The sequence below is a fragment of the Xiphias gladius genome, chromosome 17 (genome assembly GCF_016859285.1).
Source record: "Xiphias gladius isolate SHS-SW01 ecotype Sanya breed wild chromosome 17, ASM1685928v1, whole genome shotgun sequence".
Lineage (NCBI taxonomy): Eukaryota > Metazoa > Chordata > Actinopteri > Istiophoriformes > Xiphiidae > Xiphias > Xiphias gladius.
The window spans coordinates 9,284,076-9,302,274 of record NC_053416.1 but is presented as its reverse complement, the minus strand read 5'-3'; the positions used below and the strand labels follow the sequence as shown (position 1 = coordinate 9,302,274).

The following is an 18,199-nucleotide window of genomic DNA, read 5'->3' as shown; positions in this document are numbered from 1 at the left end:
CAAAGAGCCCAAGATATCCTGAACTTTAGTCCTACAGTAGATCCTACAGTTTCCATAGTACAACTCAACAGACCCTCCCTGACTGGTGAGTGCCCACTTCTTTTAAAACACAAATCTCCACCTTGTAATGCAGACGTTCTGTCCAACGTTTTAGATCTAAAGCCCAGGTAGCGATTACTCCTCAGACTTTAGAGAGCTTCCCCCAGAGCCGCAGAAGGTTATTATACAACTGTAGTACTCAACCCTCAAGGATAAGTGAATGGATGGATGGACGTTATCATTATGTCAGTATTATGATGGTGTGTGATTGATGAATGTTCTTTGTGTGTGAGACCTTTACCGTATTTCCTCCAGAGGTGATCGGATTTTTCAGGTGTGCCGTCAGCAGGCAAGCTGCAGTCGCACTCCATTGCCATGACTTTCACCATCATTTTATGATTCGGAGTAAGGACAAATCATGAAGTGGGTTTATGCTTTTTGAGAATTTCCTCCTAACAGGCGTGTTCGTTCTGGCACTGGGGCAGCTCGGCTCATGTACGCTGGGAGTAGAAAACAAACATGCCTTTGTCAAGTGCCCTGCTATGAAAGGCTTCTATTGTCATCTGAGGAAGGAAAACAATAACATTATAAAGTCATGTAATAATATGACACATATAGGTAATCTTAATGTTTAATAAGAAGTAACTAAGTACCAGTAGGATCCGGTAAGTATTTCATGATTCATACAATGAAATTAAAATGTAAACTGTGTCATAAGGTGTTACTAGATTTTATATGCATCTTCTTTCCATAACTGAACTTTTGTATGTTAAGTTGTTATATGCCATTTTAAATATGCATAGGTTTTATTGTTATGCCCCTTTTCATGTCAAATATTAATCCAGTCAGTGAAGAAGTCAGCTGCCCCACTGAGGCTGGCTTTCAGAACACAATGATCACCGAACCTTTGAGCCTCTGATTATAGACGGGGCACCATAACACAGCCAGTCATAAAATCTGCACTAAAACAGCGCACAGCTCAGTCCTATTCTTCAATCTGAGTGTTTAAAAACTCAGTTACTAAGTATTCAGACAGTAGTGAAGTGCTTGGTTGTCCCTCTTTCATAAAATGTTGAGAGCATCCCAACTCTCTCATTAGTGCTGGTAACATTTATATTTAGCTATCACATCTCTTCCATATAACATCAATAGTAATTTACCACAATGTCTGTTTTAGTAGAATAACAAAATATTCTTTAAACTACAGAAATGACATCCTGTGTTCAGAAAAATGTGGGGAAAAGTGTGGTATTACTTATATATCAGAGAGAATACCAGTAAAACTCCTGCTGTCAGGCCTAAACATTATGTTTATGAAATTATCATATTGATATTTGGCAGATTTAATAATAATTTCTACCCATTTTTTATCATCATTTGAACTCACTTTTGTTTTCTCTCTGTTGGCCTGATCAGCGTAGGCTCTTCAAAAAATGTTTCGATTTTTTTTAACTGAAAGACATCTGAAACTCTAGAATACTTTTGAAAGAGATGTACTGTTAATATAAGATGGGGAACACCATTCTGAGTGAAAAAGTGTTTTTTCTTTTTTCTCCGTTTATTTTCTAAGCGCAGTGCGGTCCCCATACACTGGCTTTAAATCAATCAGTCGATAAACAAAGCACTAACTTGTTTACACTGCAGGATATGATTTTGTTTTAATTGGCTATATTTACCTTCTATAACTGCAGCTCCAACCTTGACATAAAAACTGAAAAAAATCGTTTCCCTCGTAATCAAGTGATAACATGTTGCTGTTTTTCCCACATAGCCCCGGGGATCCGGACTAAATGCCCACTTACTATGTCAACTGTGAGTTAAAGATGTTTGATATCCCTCACACACATCCTATCAGTGTAACATATGTGGGAGAGGAATTGCTTGGGTAGTCAGGCCGCTTTTTTGTTTTATTTTGTTTTCTGTTTTTGTTTTTTTTTTACTTCTTTTCTCTCTTTTCTGGCTTTGTTGTAATCATGCTCAGGTGGCAGAGTGTGTAAACTCGAACACTTAAATAGAAATTCTTAAACACTTACTTATGCCAGACCATGCATCTCACTCTCAATAAAAGGTTCTCAGAGTTGGCCAAACATGCTTTCTGTGATACGACATGAGCACTTGTTTGGATTTGATTTGGCTGACAGTGTGTTTCATGACTTAGCTGAAGCTTAACTCTCATCAGAAGTGGAAGGATTTAATCATAAAACAAAAGAGAGCTCCAAGTGATTCCCATGCGTTATGTAAGGTCATAAAAACACCACACCTGATATGATTACTATGAACAGACTGATAGTAGACGTTCACTTAGACGTAGACGTTATCATGTTGCTTTTTATCCGTCAGACTTAAATTATAACATCTAAAAGTTCTTAATTAATACGGAACAACCCACCCTTAAAGCTGAAATCCATATCGTTTTTATGTCAAAGTTTTAGGACGCTGATATCTGAGTTGTTTAAGTTATTTCTGGAAAAAAAAAAAATTTTGAGGCTCAGTATCTTGTGAAATCAGTACAGAGATTTGTGCGAGATGCTTAACTGAGCTGAGCACAGCCAGCCTAGCTGTAAAAAAGAAACTAAGGTTCCCACAACTCTAAAACTGTTGTGTTTTCATGTCGCGGGCTGCCTTCTGCACACAGAAATAGAAATAAAAAGCAATAGATATGTATTTGTGTTTAATTATTTAATTGACAAACTTTTGTAACTTTGCACAAAACCCATGTGACTAGGATACTGGAATAACTTGTTAGCAAACTTGATAAAACATGTAAATAAGAAAGCTGTGTGGTTGTTTTCACATAGCCCACCATAAAATGGCAAAAAAAACCAGATGGATTTAACACACGAGAGACTCAAAACGACCACGAAGAGACACAAAAGAGCAACAAAGAAACTGAAAATAACTACAAAGAGACACGAAATGACTACAAACAGTTTTGTGTCCCTTTCAGTCTGGGGGTCATATATACGTGGGAGAGGTGGGGGGCCTCTGACCTGTCAGTGCCCAGGGGCCCATTTTCTCATCATGCACTATTTTCTCACAATGCATCCATGGGCTGCATGCACCTTTCAGCTCAGCTGGCACATGGACAGCTCCTGACCTTTGGTTAAACCTGGCACAGCTGCGCTCCTTCAGATGATAAACCTGTCTATTGTGTGGCTATCTCGCTTCTCATCTGTCAATCCCTCCCCCTGACTGTACCTTTGCCGTTACATTCCTCTGTTTCCCAATAGTTTCATCTGCCTCTCTGTCAAGGATTGTGATCTCTTTGGTGTTGAGTTAATGTTTGATACGCTACCAGAGATATAAAGACTAAATTGCAGGTCATATCAGCCTCTTTACCTCCCTGGTTCTCTGTGGAGCACATCTCTACTTTTCCTCACTTGTGCTTTACCATTAACTCACCTGACCCTGGTGTGTAGCTTAATTTTTTCCTACCTGCTCCTCTGTCTCGTCTTCCCTCTGATCAGCTGGTGTTTGTCTTGATCGGCTGTCTGCTCTGAGTCACCAGGGAGACCTCTGGGTAGTTTTTACCCTCTAAGTCGCTTGCCAGTCTTGCCAAGAGAATCATGGGTAGTTGGTTGAAGTGGCTGTTGTACCACAGAAACTACATCATCATCGTCGTCACTCCGCTAGTACTCCTTCCCCTGCCCCTCTGCAGCCCTACATCGGTGAGTGTGCGTGTTTGTGTGTGTACGTTTCCATAAAGGAAAGAACTTTTCCATTCACTGGGCTGTTTTAATCTGTATTTAACCATCAGTGTTTTCCAGAGTCTTTAACAGGTAACAGCTATCGTTGGTTTGACTGTGTCTTAAGATATTTGTTCTCCCTCTCTGCTCCCTTTGCTACTTCAGTAGCCTACAGTACATGTCGGAGGTACATCATGGAAACAATTTCACTTGTTCATTATGCTTGTCCAGTTTATTATCCCCCGGCCCTGTAAATGGGATTTACGTTATTTCTCAATACACCCAGAAACCAACCAGTACTGCAAGGCTGAATTGATTAGTTGATTAATCGATGAGATGATTGTCAATGATTTTTACACTTGATTAATCGTTTGAGTCATTTTTTAAACAAAAGTGCCTAAAATTCACTTTGCCAAATTCAGTTTGAATATCTGCCAGTTTTCTGAGTTTTCTATGAGAGTAAACTCAACACTTTGTGAATGTTGTTTTTCACAACACGTCTGACATTTTTACACCAAACAATCAACAGATTAATAAAGAAAATAATTGTCAGATGTATTGTTAATGAAACTAACTCCTGGTTGCAGCCTTCTTCTAAGATGGAATAATACGACCTTTCCCCCGGTTTTCCTCGTGTTAATTACTTGGCATACAGAAGAACGTGGAAGCAATTTGATCAAACACAACGTAACAACATATAACAACATATAATATATAATAACAATATAATATGAAAAAAATGAAGCTTCTAAAACTAGATTTAGACAGAGGGCTGATGGAGGATGGAGGATCCTTCATATTTGATGTTGTATGTCAGTGATGCAAATTTCTGATAACTTTCAACTTGTTTGATTAATCTGCCAAGCTGCCTTCCAGACTCTTCTGTACGTGTACAAATAAATAAATGATATAACTTTTGACAGTTTGAGGTGGTTTTAGTTTTAGTTCTTTAGTTTAGTTTTAGTTCTCTCTCTAAAACTAGAGGTAACACTGCTGTGCATGTGTCAGCAACTCGACTGGCAAAATCAAGTAAATTGATTTTGATGTTGTGTGAGTCAAGTGTTTTTATGAACAAAAAAAATGCCATTGCAATTACTGGAGTGATGCTATGATTACATTTTAACACATTCAACCCTGTCTCCTACAAATTATGGCTTTATACAGCTAATTTGCAACAGCAATTACATTTTATAGGAAGAGTAATTGCAACCGGATTACAGTTTCTCTCAACTTTCACTTTCAAGAAGCACAGAAAACATTGATAACAAAGCGAGATATACGTACAGGGGCAGGACAGGATGTTACACTAGTAGTATATAAATGTAATTTCCAGGAGTTAGGGTTAACACATTCTGTCTTTAAATCTAAACCCCTAAAACTGACATTTAATACTTACAAAATGAAAGGGAAAATCAGACAGTTTTTCAAATTGATCCCCACTTTTACAATTATTTGTCAATTAATTGTGATGGTTGATTCCTTTCAAAGAAGCATTTTATATAGGTGAAGCTAACCATTTCCTGGCTCCAGCCTCTTACTTAGTGTACAGATACAAGAGTGATATCGATTTTCTCATCTAACTCTCAGCAAGAAGCGAATAAATGCATGATGTGGAACTATCACATTTAGATTAGCTAAAAAACATAGAAAGAGAAGAGTGAATGTGACGCAAAATGCCTATGTAACAAGTAATTTCCTATATTGCATATGAATGTTACAATAATTAACATATCTGGCACATTTTGTATTTCCTTTATCTCACTTTGTGTTAATATTTTTAATAGTGTTAGTGCCATGAAGCAGACACTGCAGTGCACAACCTGTAAGGTTGAGCGAGGTCGCGTGTGTGTGGCAGTGGAAAGTTTTGTGTCGGGTAGATTAAACGGTTTTTGAGAAAAAGGATTTTACAGAGAACCCATAAAGAGTTATCTCAAGAGACAAGAGAAAAGACAAACTGTTTGTTTTATGATCAAGCGTTAGTGCTATCTGCAGTGTGTAAATTCTTCTGCCTTTTAAAGAGAGGCCATAGATAAGAGAAAGGATGTGGAAGCTGAAATACTGTATCTGCTTTACTGCATCTGTCTACCTCTGCTTCTGTGTGTGTGGGTTTGTCTTTGCCTAATCCAAATCCGAACAACCATCTGTGTCATTTTACAACTGAAACCTGATGAGACATGCAAAGATGCTTGTTTGCTGCAGACAAATGATGTGAAGTTTGTCGCTTTTCATTTAGAGAATTTGAACACTTCTGTTTCACTGCCACCTCCGACCCGAGTGTACGTTTGTGTGTTTCCAGGAAGCGAGATGTGGTTACGCTATCATCCTAATGGCTCTGTACTGGTGTACAGAGTGTATGCCTCTGGCTGTGACTGCCCTACTGCCAGTCGTCCTCTTTCCTATGATGGGCATCATGACGGCTGGAGCGGTACAGTCCTTATTTACTCTTTTGTGCTTCATTATGTGCTGGTATATATGTACTTGTACTTTTTTATATACCTGTAGTTAAATACAGCCGTTTGTGACTATAACATTGTCAGATATTTTGGTAGTACTATTTCTAGTAATAATAATAATAATAATTAAAAAAAAAATCATAATATTTTTTAAATTTGACTTAGCTTGTTGCACGTTGTCATCCTTCATAACAGGAACAGAAATATCTCCATTTGGAGAAAGGCTAGTTAAATGCTAGGCAGTAGGTGGAAGAAAGTTTTATAACAGGACACCAGTATATCTCAACAAGCAATCAGAAAAGGGAAGAGAAAGAACTGGGACTAACATAGGTTAAGAGCAGCTGAACTTTGCGTGCAGTCTTCGTGACTCTTTTCCCCTCATTTGATGAACTGATTGACAGATTCAATGTTGGAAGAAGTGCTCAGATCCATAACCTTCGCCCAGCCCTTCACCTGCGTCCTCCTCGCATTCGCTGTCTCAGCTAGCGCAGGAATCGGCAGCTCGCTAGCCTGTTAGTCAGCCATCGTGACGTCTTCCGGCAGCTAATACTAGCCTGAAGCCGCGGTGCGAGAGGAGTAGTGGACCAGAAGTGCGTTCACCTAATTAATTGGTCGAGAGCCCTGAGCTCCCACCTCTGACTTTGGCCTTCTCTGATCGGGCGGAAGGGCAAGGCTCACTCAAAAACTTTAGAAGGGAATATCCCCGCACGGCTGTTCGAGTCTTGGTCGCAGAGGCCTTTGCTTTAAGTAAAAATGCCAATACAATACAATGTAAAAATACTCTATTTACAAGTAAATGCCCTGCATTCAAACCCCTGCTTTGGTAAAAGTACAGAAGTGTTATCAGCAAAATACATGTACTTCAAGTAACAAGAGTAAAAATACTCAATCAGCAGAAAAATGGTTACTGTGACTAATATAGTATTATATTATATTATATATGATCTGATTGTTAAAATTCATGCAGCAATTTGTAAGCAGCATTTTACTTCTGCCGCTGGGAAATTACTCTCAGGTGGAACTGCTAACAATTCATAGACATTAGAAATGTGACAATTAAGGCTCCTCAATCAGACAATGGAAATCTCTACTGCTGATTTGACCTTTCAGTTAATTATTTTCAGGACGTATTGTAGCTTTGCAGACGAGGACAAATCTGCTGATCCCAGTGTTTTACTTTTATTGTTCATCAGACAAATTGGATGACAAATGACCTCTGTAATAGACAGAGAGTTCACAGGTTACCTCATCAGTTCAAAAACCTGCTATGCTCGTTTTGGATTTTCGATTCCTCCACTGAAGTTTGTTCCTGTGTGATCTGTTTCAGGTCAGTATTGAATATCTGAAAGACTCCAACATGCTGTTCATGGGTGGCCTGCTAGTGGCCATAGCAGTGGAGCAGTGGAACCTCCATAAGCGCATCGCTCTCCGAGTCTTGCTGCTGGTTGGTGTTCGTCCAGCCCTGTAAGAAAGCCTATTGATACAGCTCATCTTTGTACACTACAGCAGACAGCAAAAACAAAGCAGTGACTAGAGGGTCAACACCGCCTGCAAAAATCTTTATAGTTTTGACTTGTGTGTGTGTTTAGATCAGTTTCCACATTACATTTATTTAGAGTAACAACGGTTGTCAGATATGCTCAACTGATTACACAAATCTTCCTTTTTATTCTCTGAATTTACACTGTTTGCCGCTTGTGAGCGATTCCTTAAACACAGAGGCATCAACCGCAGAAAAAACATAGATCTTAACAAGTCATTTGATGTTATTTTGAATACGTTGGCCATGAGAGCACGTGCAATTATGCAAAACAAAAGCAAAGGCAGAAAACTGCCTCATGAATTGAACAACACTTATGCAGCATTTGGATAAAAAAAGAAAAACAAAACACTGCAAAGTGAGAAGACACATTTAATTATAGTAACAAACATGCCGTACAAACAGAAAACACAACCAGATATAGAAATGGTGCAGGCTGCACAGGAAACGGAGATGGGTTACACAAGTTCACTTTAAGGGAAATGAGCTACAGAAGTGAGATGCTCATAAAATCTAACTTGAGACGTCACAGTAACTTTGCATCATCCTTTGTTGGTAAATAACAGACGATGTTACTGAGCGACAAAATGAATTCTAGAAAATTTTGAAAAATCATTGGAAAGTATGTGAAAGGAAATCAGTTGTCAACTTGTATGACGGCATAAAACCTTCTTCTCATGATAAGTCGCGAGCAGATGTTAAATTTGAAAATAGCGCTCATGTCCATCATTTTCGACACATAGCTACTCACGATCAGTATCATATGTCCCTTTCATTACCCTCTCACGCAGGTTAATGATGGGCTTCATGATCGTCTCATCCTTCCTCTCCATGTGGATCAGCAACACGGCCACCACAGCCATGATGCTGCCAATCTCCCAAGCCGTGCTGCAGCAGCTAAAAGCCACCGAGACCAAGGCCAATGAACAAGATTTCCAGGCTGCAGCCGAGGACAACCGTGCATTTGAGCTCGAGATAAGAGAAACTAAGGAGGAAATAACCAACAATACAAAACAGCCAGACACCCAGACTCAGATGGAGAACAGAGTGTGTAAGTAAAGATATCCGCAAGATTAATAGGTTTCTAGAGAGTAACCCTTCCAGTAAGTTTAATTTACCGGACGTGTCGGGCTCCAGATGAACATGAGCAGAGTCCAGAGTCACTGAAGGAGTCCAGGAGACAAGCGTTGGAGAAGAAGTACGAGCTCCTGACCAAAGGGATCAGTCTGAGCGTGTGTTACTCCGCCAGCATCGGAGGCACGGCCACACTCACCGGCACGACCCCTAATCTAATCCTCAAGGGTCAAATCGACAAGTAAGGCATTAACAAATATCACTCAACAAGCACAAGAGAATGTTATTCCAGATACGTAACCGCTGATTCTCCTCTTCTCATCCCTCCACCTTTCTTACCTTTTGTGAAGGATCTTCCCTAAAAATGATGATGTGATCAACTTTGCCAGCTGGTTCGGCTTTGCTTTTCCCAACATGGTGCTCATGCTGGTGTTTTCCTGGCTCTGGCTTCAGTTTATGTTCCTGGGCTTCAAGTAAGGCACCTTCAGTCTAGTACAGTACAGTACAGTACAGCCACAGATGCTTCTCTGGGCAATGAAGACATGGATGTTTGTCGCTATGTTTAAATGATCCTTTAACCCAAATTTTAAAATATTCTCCCACTTACACCATGTGGTATTTACCCATGCAAATATATTTTAGATTTCTACTGAATTTGTCTTCTTCTTCTTCTTCTTAAGGCAGAAGAGCTCTGAGGTGTTTGTAGTCTCCTGTGAAATCAGCACATTGGTTGTGGAGATACACACATACATTCAATTCGCCTCCACTGTTTTAGTGTGGCAGGTGCTCCAAACCTCTGTTGCAAAATAAAAGTTAAACTATTTGTGTGGCTCAAAATCATTGGGTGTACTTTGTCATGTGTTGGGTGAACTGACCTGGAGAGTTACATGAGAAGATTGATTGTGAAGCTACATCCAGCAGCCTGTTAGTGTAGCTTAACACACGCTAAATGACTGGAGAGAGTGGAAAAAGCTAGCGTGGCTCTGCCTGGAGAACAAAATCCACCTGCCGGAACCTTTGAAGCTCACTAGTTAGCACATTATATTCTTGTTTGTTTAATTTGTAAAAAAAAAAAAAAAAACTCAAGTCTAAAGACAACAAGTTGTTTTTCAAAAAAGTATGTGACAGACTAAATTTTGGCCTGGGACCAGTAACCATGTTGTATGGCAATTGCTCCTAGCTAAAGATCACTATTTACTATAACCTTGAGTAAAGACAGTGGAATGAATAGCATGACTGCGTACTATGTATATGTTGTACATGTTGACTGGAGAGTAGACAGGGCACAAGTCTTTCATTGTATGGAAATGCAATGATGGCATTTTACGGCACATGAGTATAAGATAATTGAATATTGAACCTTCACTAATCAAATACTCACCAAGTATCGGAGGGGAAACAGTGAAAAAAATCACTGAGTTAGTAAAAAATGAGTAATTTTCAATATAGAACCTCTGTCGAAATTATAAAAAATGCTGTAAAGCAATAGTTCAATCTAACTTAAAGTTTAACCACTTCAGTCCACACTTCTTCGGTCTTCAAAAATGTCCTTGATTTGTTAACCAATCTGCAGCATCGTTGCACTTTGTACTTTTCTCCTCAGCCTGAAGCAATCTTTTGGCTGTGGCGTAAAGACCAACAGAGATAAGGAGGCGTACACAGTGATGAAGGAGGAATACAAAAAGCTGGGGCGTATGAAGTTTTCCGAGTGGGCAGTGCTCACCATCTTTGTCCTGCTGGTGGTCCTGTGGTTCACCAGGGAGCCCGGCTTCATTGACGGCTGGGCAACAGTGCTCTTCAATAAGGAGGACCAGTGAGTCTCTCGCTTTCCCTTCCCTTTTTTTTGCGATGACTTTAGAGGATGAAATGAAGTGGTGAAGTTCTATATTTTTCCCATGACAAGACTAAAAACCAACAATGAAATGAAGTGTTGTTTGTGTAGCCAAAGCTAATATTGATTATTATTATGTACCATAGACTACCACTGTGGTCTAGAAACTGTTACAAATCACAACTGTAAAATAATTTTTTATTTTTTTTTATGATGTGACAGCTTTGGTAGTATTTGGTTGGGTTTAGGGAAAGATCATGATCTGGATACTTTGTTAAGATTTGGGTAAGGGTTTGGGAAAAAATTACTTCTTCGTTAAGGTCAGGGGACCTTTGGCATCATGGTAACATTAACAACCACTTGGTTAAGGTTAGGGAATGACCCTGAATGTCGACTGTCAGTAGGAAATGGCAAAGGATCAGCGGTTAAAGTCTTTCACACTTGTCTGTCTTGCTATGAGTTGCAAACTGGGAAGACCTATTTTGAGTGCCCCTGGTTCTGTAAGTAAAATTCCTATTCATTTTTCCCATAGACCATGTTTTGTGTCTCACAGTTGAGGCACTTTTATGGCTCGGATTGGCATGAGACTCTCCGGGTTCAATCATCAGTCCAAAAACATTAACACCTGTGTTACAAAAAAATCTGATTCTTTGAAATAAGTCAAACGAATGAGCTTGTGCGCATAAAAAATTTGGGGGGAGAAGGTAACTATGACTCCGAAGACGTATTTCAGCAGGAAACATCCAGTCACTGAGCAAAAAATTCTGTCAGGTGAGCTGCTAATGACGAGTGGAACATAAAGATCACACTGTTGACGAAACTGAAATTTGCTGCTTAAATTGTTTCACTCTTAATTTTTGGGTCAATTGTGGTTGAATTCCACAACTATGCTGCTGCATTTTGTTAACAACTGCAATGACAAAATGCAGCACCATAGTGTCTTAGGCTCATTGGTATTGTGGTATTTAGACTTGTCCACTATGCCAAAATGACATATAAAAAACATGATTTCTCAGACACAAAGTTGAAATAATTAAAACTGGAGGCCATAACTCAACCCTTTATGATTGTTACATTATGCGAGAGAGTCCTGTGTTTCTATGTTAAGCAACATTGAGGATATTGTTATATTGAAAGAGTAAGAGCACTTCCTGGACCAGGGGCCCCTCACCTTCTGCGACTCTGAGACTGGTAACGCACAATATTTCGTTTTGGGGCATTTGTTGAAACGACTGCAGTTTTTCATGGGCCACACAGTTAAACTGGGTGACATGTTCCTTCATTGCCTTGAACATGCGCAGTGTAGTTTAGTTTGTATTTTGGGTCAATCCCACATACACCATCCTGGTGCTTTAAATATTCACAGGAGCACCAAATCCACAACTGAACATAGTCCCCAGCAATACAATATTTACTCCATGTTAAGTAATGTTTACTTAAGATTGCAGTGCCCAGCTGTTTTAGTTTTCTGTTTTATTAACCCATTTTAAAGATGAAACTATGTATTTGTGACCCTCCAGTAAAGAGTTAAATCTTAAGTAGGAATGGATGGGGTGACGGGGGGTTGCAGGTTGGGGATGTCGAAAAGCACTGAGTACTGGTTTTGTTTTTTTCATAGGACATATTGAATATTTTCCTGCTAAACCTCTTACTTTTCTGTTCCTCCTCTCCCTTCAGACTTTCACTTTGTATCTCTACTTCTTTTTCCTCTCTTCTTGTCCCTCAAAGTTTGCAGAAACTTGCAAAACCCAGGCCCTCCAGTTAAATCGTTTGTCAACACAAATAATATAGCAGTTTTACATCAATAAATGCATATTTGTTTTTAGTTCCATAGTTCAAACAGGTTAGTATTGTGACAGCACTTTGAAACAGAGCAGGAAACATGGCAACAACATATTTGAACATCATTATGTTGGATAATTTTATCTTGTGTACTGCAGGTTTGTGTCAGATGGAACCATCGCTATCTTAATGTCGATGCTATTCTTCGTCATCCCCTCCCAGTTGCCCAAGTTTGGAGGCTACGGTTGCAACGAAGCAGGTGAAATGTTAATTTTAACCCCACCAATAAATCTCTATTAATGTTGTACAATGCTGTTCCTATGGCCTAAATTTCAGCTCAATGATTACCCAGAAGATATGACACTGCTATTTCAAACTAATTACTCTTTCATGTTCAAACTTCATCTGGGTCTCACAGGTAAGATGATAAAGGCTCCCCCGACTCTGCTGAACTGGCAGTTGGTCCACGAGCGAATGCCCTGGAACATCATCCTGCTGCTGGGAGGAGGCTTTGCTCTGGCTGCTGGCAGTGAGGTAAAAACCCATGAGCACTGTATCTTCTCCTTCCAGTGAGTGAATGCAAAACTTGACAGTCAATTCAAATGTGAGGAGTTGCTGTCCTTCTGTGTTTCATACCATTATAAACTGGATACGTTTGGGTTTTTTGAGCATTGGTCAGATAATAAATAATTTCAAAATGTCACGTTGGGCTCTGGGAACGGAAGATAGGTATTTGTTATTATTCTTTTAGGGTTCTTAGGGCAAATGATTACTTGATAAATTAACAAATGACTTGATTGATTAATGTCCAATTGAAAAATTGAAGCCTCATTTTTAAATTAGATAGTTTAAAAGGAAGGGAACTATAGTAGTGAGCTGTTTAGCTGCTGAACATAGTGGAGCATTTAGCTGCGAAACAATCAGGTGTTTACTTCTGGAGTTGGTAGGGACCAAAAACAGAGCTAAAGGAGAGTGACTATTGTCCTTACTCTGGCCAGGTGGCCAAAACATGACTCCAAGTGAATGATAATGTTGCTCAATGTCTGCCTGATGTATAAATATGCAACTGTTTGTTAACAACGTCACAATATCAACTGAAAAGGTGATGACACGTCAATGCTGTGCTCACAACGTGTTTCCGCTGCCCCGAATTGGCCAAAAAGTCAGTTTGTATAGTTTAAAGAATTATAAATTTAGCCAACATAAATAGCAATCCATCCAAGAGTTTTTGAGACATTTGACGTAAAGCTACAAATATCAACCTCATGGTGCCGCTAGAGGAAATATCAGGGGATCTCCAAGGTGAATGTCGGTACAAAATTTTTGTACCAGTCCATCAAGTAGATGTAGAAATATTTCACTGGATAAGTGACCCACTGGTGGCGCTAGATGACGAGTCAGGGCATTATTAAAGTCAGTAGAATTCATCCAAATTTTTTGGCAAGCCAGCCAATAGTTGTTGAGATATTTAAGGTTGGATCAACTCGGTGGACCGACCAACAGAGCCGTGCTGGTAGTGTGACTGATAACAATATTAAGAGTCTTTTCTCAAAAAGGTCTACATTCCTTGTCTATTTCTTTACAGATTTCAGGTCTGTCCACGTGGTTGGGAGAGAGCTTGGCACCTCTGGAGAAAATTCCTGCCTATGCCATCTCGTTACTGCTCAGCCTGCTGGTGGCGACATTCACCGAGTGCTCCAGCAACACAGCCACCACCACCTTGTTCCTGCCCATCCTGGCCTCAATGGTAAAAGTGATTACAGAAACGGTCCACATGCACACACGGCTGTGCACACAATATTTCTCCCTGTATTAAATCGCATTGTGCTGGTGTGTCTCTTAGGCCATAACTATAAAGATACACCCGCTGTATGTGATGATGCCCTGCACTCTTGCTGCCTCGCTGGCCTTCATGCTGCCTGTGGCCACACCACCCAACGCCATAGCCTTCTCCTTTGGAAAACTCAAAGTCATCGACATGGTGAGAGTCATACACATTTGCAGTTCGTAATACACAATCTGCTGTATGTATCTAAGTATCATCCATGTGAGCAAGGTTTAAGGTGGCTCCAGGTAATGATTCATGGATCTAATTTAAAAGAGGATAGTAGTCAAAAAGAAATGTCTATGTTGAAGTAGGAGAGAGGTAAGTGTCCTTTACAATGACTGTGGAGAAATATTGATGCAGGAAATATGACTGGACCTGTAGTTTGTTTTTGTTTTTTTAAAGACGTTTTGAGTCTTGAATGAGTCTTGGAATGAGTCAGAGGGCAAGTGATAGGGTGTGAGTGTGACAGGTAGACACATCTATCAATCAAGCAAACACACCTTCAAAAGTACCCCTCTTTAGGCCTTGGTGTCTTCTAGAACAATGATTTAGTTGCATTAATGTCCCCAGTAACAATTAATGGAAAAATAAATATATAATTAGGAATGGAATAATAGGAAATTGGCTAAAAAAGAAGAAGAAAACCAAACTGAGGGTTTAGTAACACAAAAAGATTTCAGGCAATCAATGAAAAGTGGATGCAAACAAAGTCAATTGGACCCCAGAGAAAATGCAACTAAAAAAAAATATAAAGAAAAAAGAAAATTTGGTGTAACATCCTATCAAATGTCCATATCAAATGCAAACAAAACTACCCTACTCTGGATTATACATACGGTACCATTAATCATAACCGACGTTATTTGGTAAAATCACTCTAAAACATGTCTGAGAGCGTGTGTGCTCACCTGTTTCTGCACTGCAGCTATGTAGGAGTTAAGAAATTTGATTAATAGTTTTTACTCTTAAGTCTGGGATTAGGAGTAAAACAAAAAAAAATGAAGGATTTATATTTCTTTCTTTCACCTGAGTCCAAATTTTCACTTTTACCAGTGTGATAAATGCAGGTCCTAACTGAATTATTCTGTGTTTAAAAGCACCTCATGTTTCATGTAACAAAAGAGAGAGACTGGAGCAGATCATTTCTGGATGTTGATCAAGAAAATGAAAATTAATGGAGAGATTAATTCTTACACAGGCTTATACAGAAATAAACAGTCTGTGTTTTTCAAGGTTTCTGCAGGGTTCACAAAGTTAAATTTGAGACTTTTTAAGACCTTTTTAATACCACGTAGAATGCAATTTAGTACTCACTTCACGATCCTACTGGCTAAAGTATTAAGGATCAAGGGAAAACCAGCAGGGATGATATGGCCTAGAATTATTTATAGTATATCATATTTTTCAGTACTTCAAAGCAGTATGTTGTAATAATTCCTAATTCATTGAATTAACACAACCTGGACCCATTTAAGCAACACACAGTGGATGGATGGATGAACCGCTTGAAATTATTAATTCATTTAAGTTAAGAAACGTGAGATGATGAGCTTCCTAGATACTGTTGCTAGCAGTAGTAACAGCGTTACTGATGCTGCCTTTAGTTTATAGGTGTATAACATCTCCCCACAGCATGTAATCTCACACAAAAAACATTTTATAATCAACAGTACTGCCTACAACTGGTTTAAAAAAATATTCAGGACTTTTGTAAATACAATTTGAGACCTTTTAATAACTTATAAAGCCTTTTTTTTTTTCTTTTTCCCATATACCCTGGTTTTTGAACTGCACTCCTACCGTATGCTGATCAGAATGTGTTTCTTCTTCCAGGTGAAAACTGGCTTCATGCTGAACATCATTGGGATTCTGACCATTAATTTGGGGATCAATACCTGGGGATACGCCATATTTGACATGGGCACCTTCCCTCAGTGGGCCAACATTACACATGCCCAACCTTGAGTAAGGAAGGACAGAAAGAGAGAGAGAATGACACAGAATTGGTTTTTCAAGCCCCTGAAAACTGGTATTTCTCTATTTCATGAAAATATTTCATCAAATATTCAGGACTAAATAAGCAACATTCAAAGATTTTAAAAAATTACCCTTAGGTATGTTTTTTTTATCAAGCGGTTAATAGTCAAAAACTCTCAGAAATCTGTCTTTTGAAATAACCTAAACTGTTGGCAGAAAATAGTACACGTTAGTCACTGTAGGATCCCTTTGCTCATGAAAAAAAGCTGATGAGGAAAAAAAAAAAGTTTTCAGGGCCTTTGAAGAAAAGGAGAGAGAGCCACTTTTTTTGAGCTGTAGCTGAGGCTTTGATTATTTTTAAAATGAGCAAAGGAAGAGGGGGGAGTAAATGGAAGGTTGTCTACGGTAAATGTGGTAAAGACAATGAAGTTTAAAGATGAACCTGGTCCAAAGCACAAGCACCATTTAGACCCGGCTGCACCCAGCAGTGGTGCACTACTACATCTCAGAACATCTCACTAGGACTGTTTTGTTTGCCCATTTTCGCCCTTGCAACTCAAACAGTTACAGTCCCAGAACTCTGAATCAGTCGTTTTGATTATAAACACCAAAACTGACTAAAATTGAGATAAACCTGAAGTGCTATCAGTTTAGTAGCTCCATTATTAAAGACGCTCTCCCTTTAGCGTTCGGTAATTCCTCATGTCATTGCAGTGACTGCACAAAAGGGAAATGATGTGTTTTTTTTCTTTAAAGAGAGACTGAGGTCATTTCCTTGTACACTTTTCCCTGAATGTGGCGTCATCTCATTAATCTTTTTATAATTTACAAATCATGCAAAGGTGCAATACAGTGTTTGTTTGAGTGATTGTTTAAAATAACCTGATTATTCTGAGTGATGTTGTTTTTTCAGTCACCATGTAAATGAGCTAAAATTTAATTAATTGTATCAGTTAATTTAACTTATTACTTTGGTCTTTTTGTTAGACTTTAAGTCTTTGTTTTTTTTGTTGCATATTTTATTTTTTATCAGTGATTTTGTCACACTGTTTTTACCATTAGCAGGCATTGACTTTATATCTCTTTACTTTTAATTTGTAAACACTAAAGAGACTTTAGGTGATTATTTGTAAAACCAGAAGAGAATTTTTTTTTTAATCTGGAAATACGCTCCCTAGACGAATACAGGTGAATGCTGTTAAAGGAATGGTTCAGCATTTTGGGAAACGCTCTTATTCTCTTTCTTGTCGAGTGTTAGGTGAGGAGATTGATACCACTCTCGTGTCTGCACGCTAAATATAAAGCTTCCCCCACAGCATATTAGCTTAGCTTAGCATAAAGCCTGGAAACAGGGGGAAACAGCTAGCCTGGCTCTGTCCAAAGGTAACAACATCTGCCCACCAGCACCTATAAAGCTCACTGATTAACGTGTTATATCTTGTTATATATACCCTTAAACCACAGCAAATCATATCACTTTGACACTTAAGTTTTTGTACGGATTAGGCAATCGTAATAAGAACATGCTGATTCGTGAGCTTTAGAGGTGCTGGTAGGCATTTCATTTTGTACCTTTCTTTTCTCGTCTAACTCTTGGCACCAAAAAGAAATTAGTTCCCAAGATGTCGAACTATTCCTTTAACAAAACCCACTCCAGTAATTACTGGGACGTGTACACAAAGTTAAGGTGACATTGAAAAATGTCTTTAAGCACTGAGGAGGGTAAAACACAGAAAGTGCACAAATCAACAGCAGGAAGATGTTACAAGCATTGTGAACAGTGAGCACAGATGAAAAAGGTTGGTTGAAGGATAACTCTGAGATAAGAGGCTGCCAATAGGTTACGATCTTAGCGGAGGTCAGTTCCTATCTTGTTTATTACAGGTTGAAAGTAGTAGAAAGAACATCCCAGCAGTGATGCGTTTTTTTTTTTTTTCTCCCCCCGTATTACACGTTTATGTACCAGAGCCGTTTTTATTCTGAAAATAA

The 18,199-nt window shown here is 39.0% G+C and overlaps 1 protein-coding gene across 5 annotated transcripts in view; it reads left to right on the top strand.

The window, feature by feature from the left end:
- The window catches only part of LOC120802298 (solute carrier family 13 member 2-like), a 22,962-nt gene extending 4,763 nt beyond the window's left edge, over positions 1 to 18,199 (top strand). For 2 of the 5 annotated variants that reach the window (XM_040149964.1, XM_040149965.1), the window contains exons 2-14: positions 1,811 to 1,851; positions 3,507 to 3,707; positions 6,022 to 6,150; positions 7,506 to 7,642; positions 8,510 to 8,769; positions 8,856 to 9,033; positions 9,143 to 9,265; positions 10,396 to 10,605; positions 12,564 to 12,664; positions 12,824 to 12,939; positions 13,991 to 14,152; positions 14,249 to 14,386; positions 16,067 to 18,199. In XM_040149964.1, coding sequence (XP_040005898.1) covers positions 3,606 to 3,707; positions 6,022 to 6,150; positions 7,506 to 7,642; positions 8,510 to 8,769; positions 8,856 to 9,033; positions 9,143 to 9,265; positions 10,396 to 10,605; positions 12,564 to 12,664; positions 12,824 to 12,939; positions 13,991 to 14,152; positions 14,249 to 14,386; positions 16,067 to 16,198 — 1,788 coding nt within the window. In that variant the 5' untranslated portion in view covers positions 1,811 to 1,851; positions 3,507 to 3,605 and the 3' untranslated portion in view covers positions 16,199 to 18,199. The remainder of the gene's footprint in view (positions 1 to 1,810; positions 1,852 to 3,506; positions 3,708 to 6,021; positions 6,151 to 7,505; positions 7,643 to 8,509; positions 8,770 to 8,855; positions 9,034 to 9,142; positions 9,266 to 10,395; positions 10,606 to 12,563; positions 12,665 to 12,823; positions 12,940 to 13,990; positions 14,153 to 14,248; positions 14,387 to 16,066) is intronic. The other 3 variants (XM_040149966.1, XM_040149967.1, XM_040149963.1) reach the window with 2 other exon arrangements.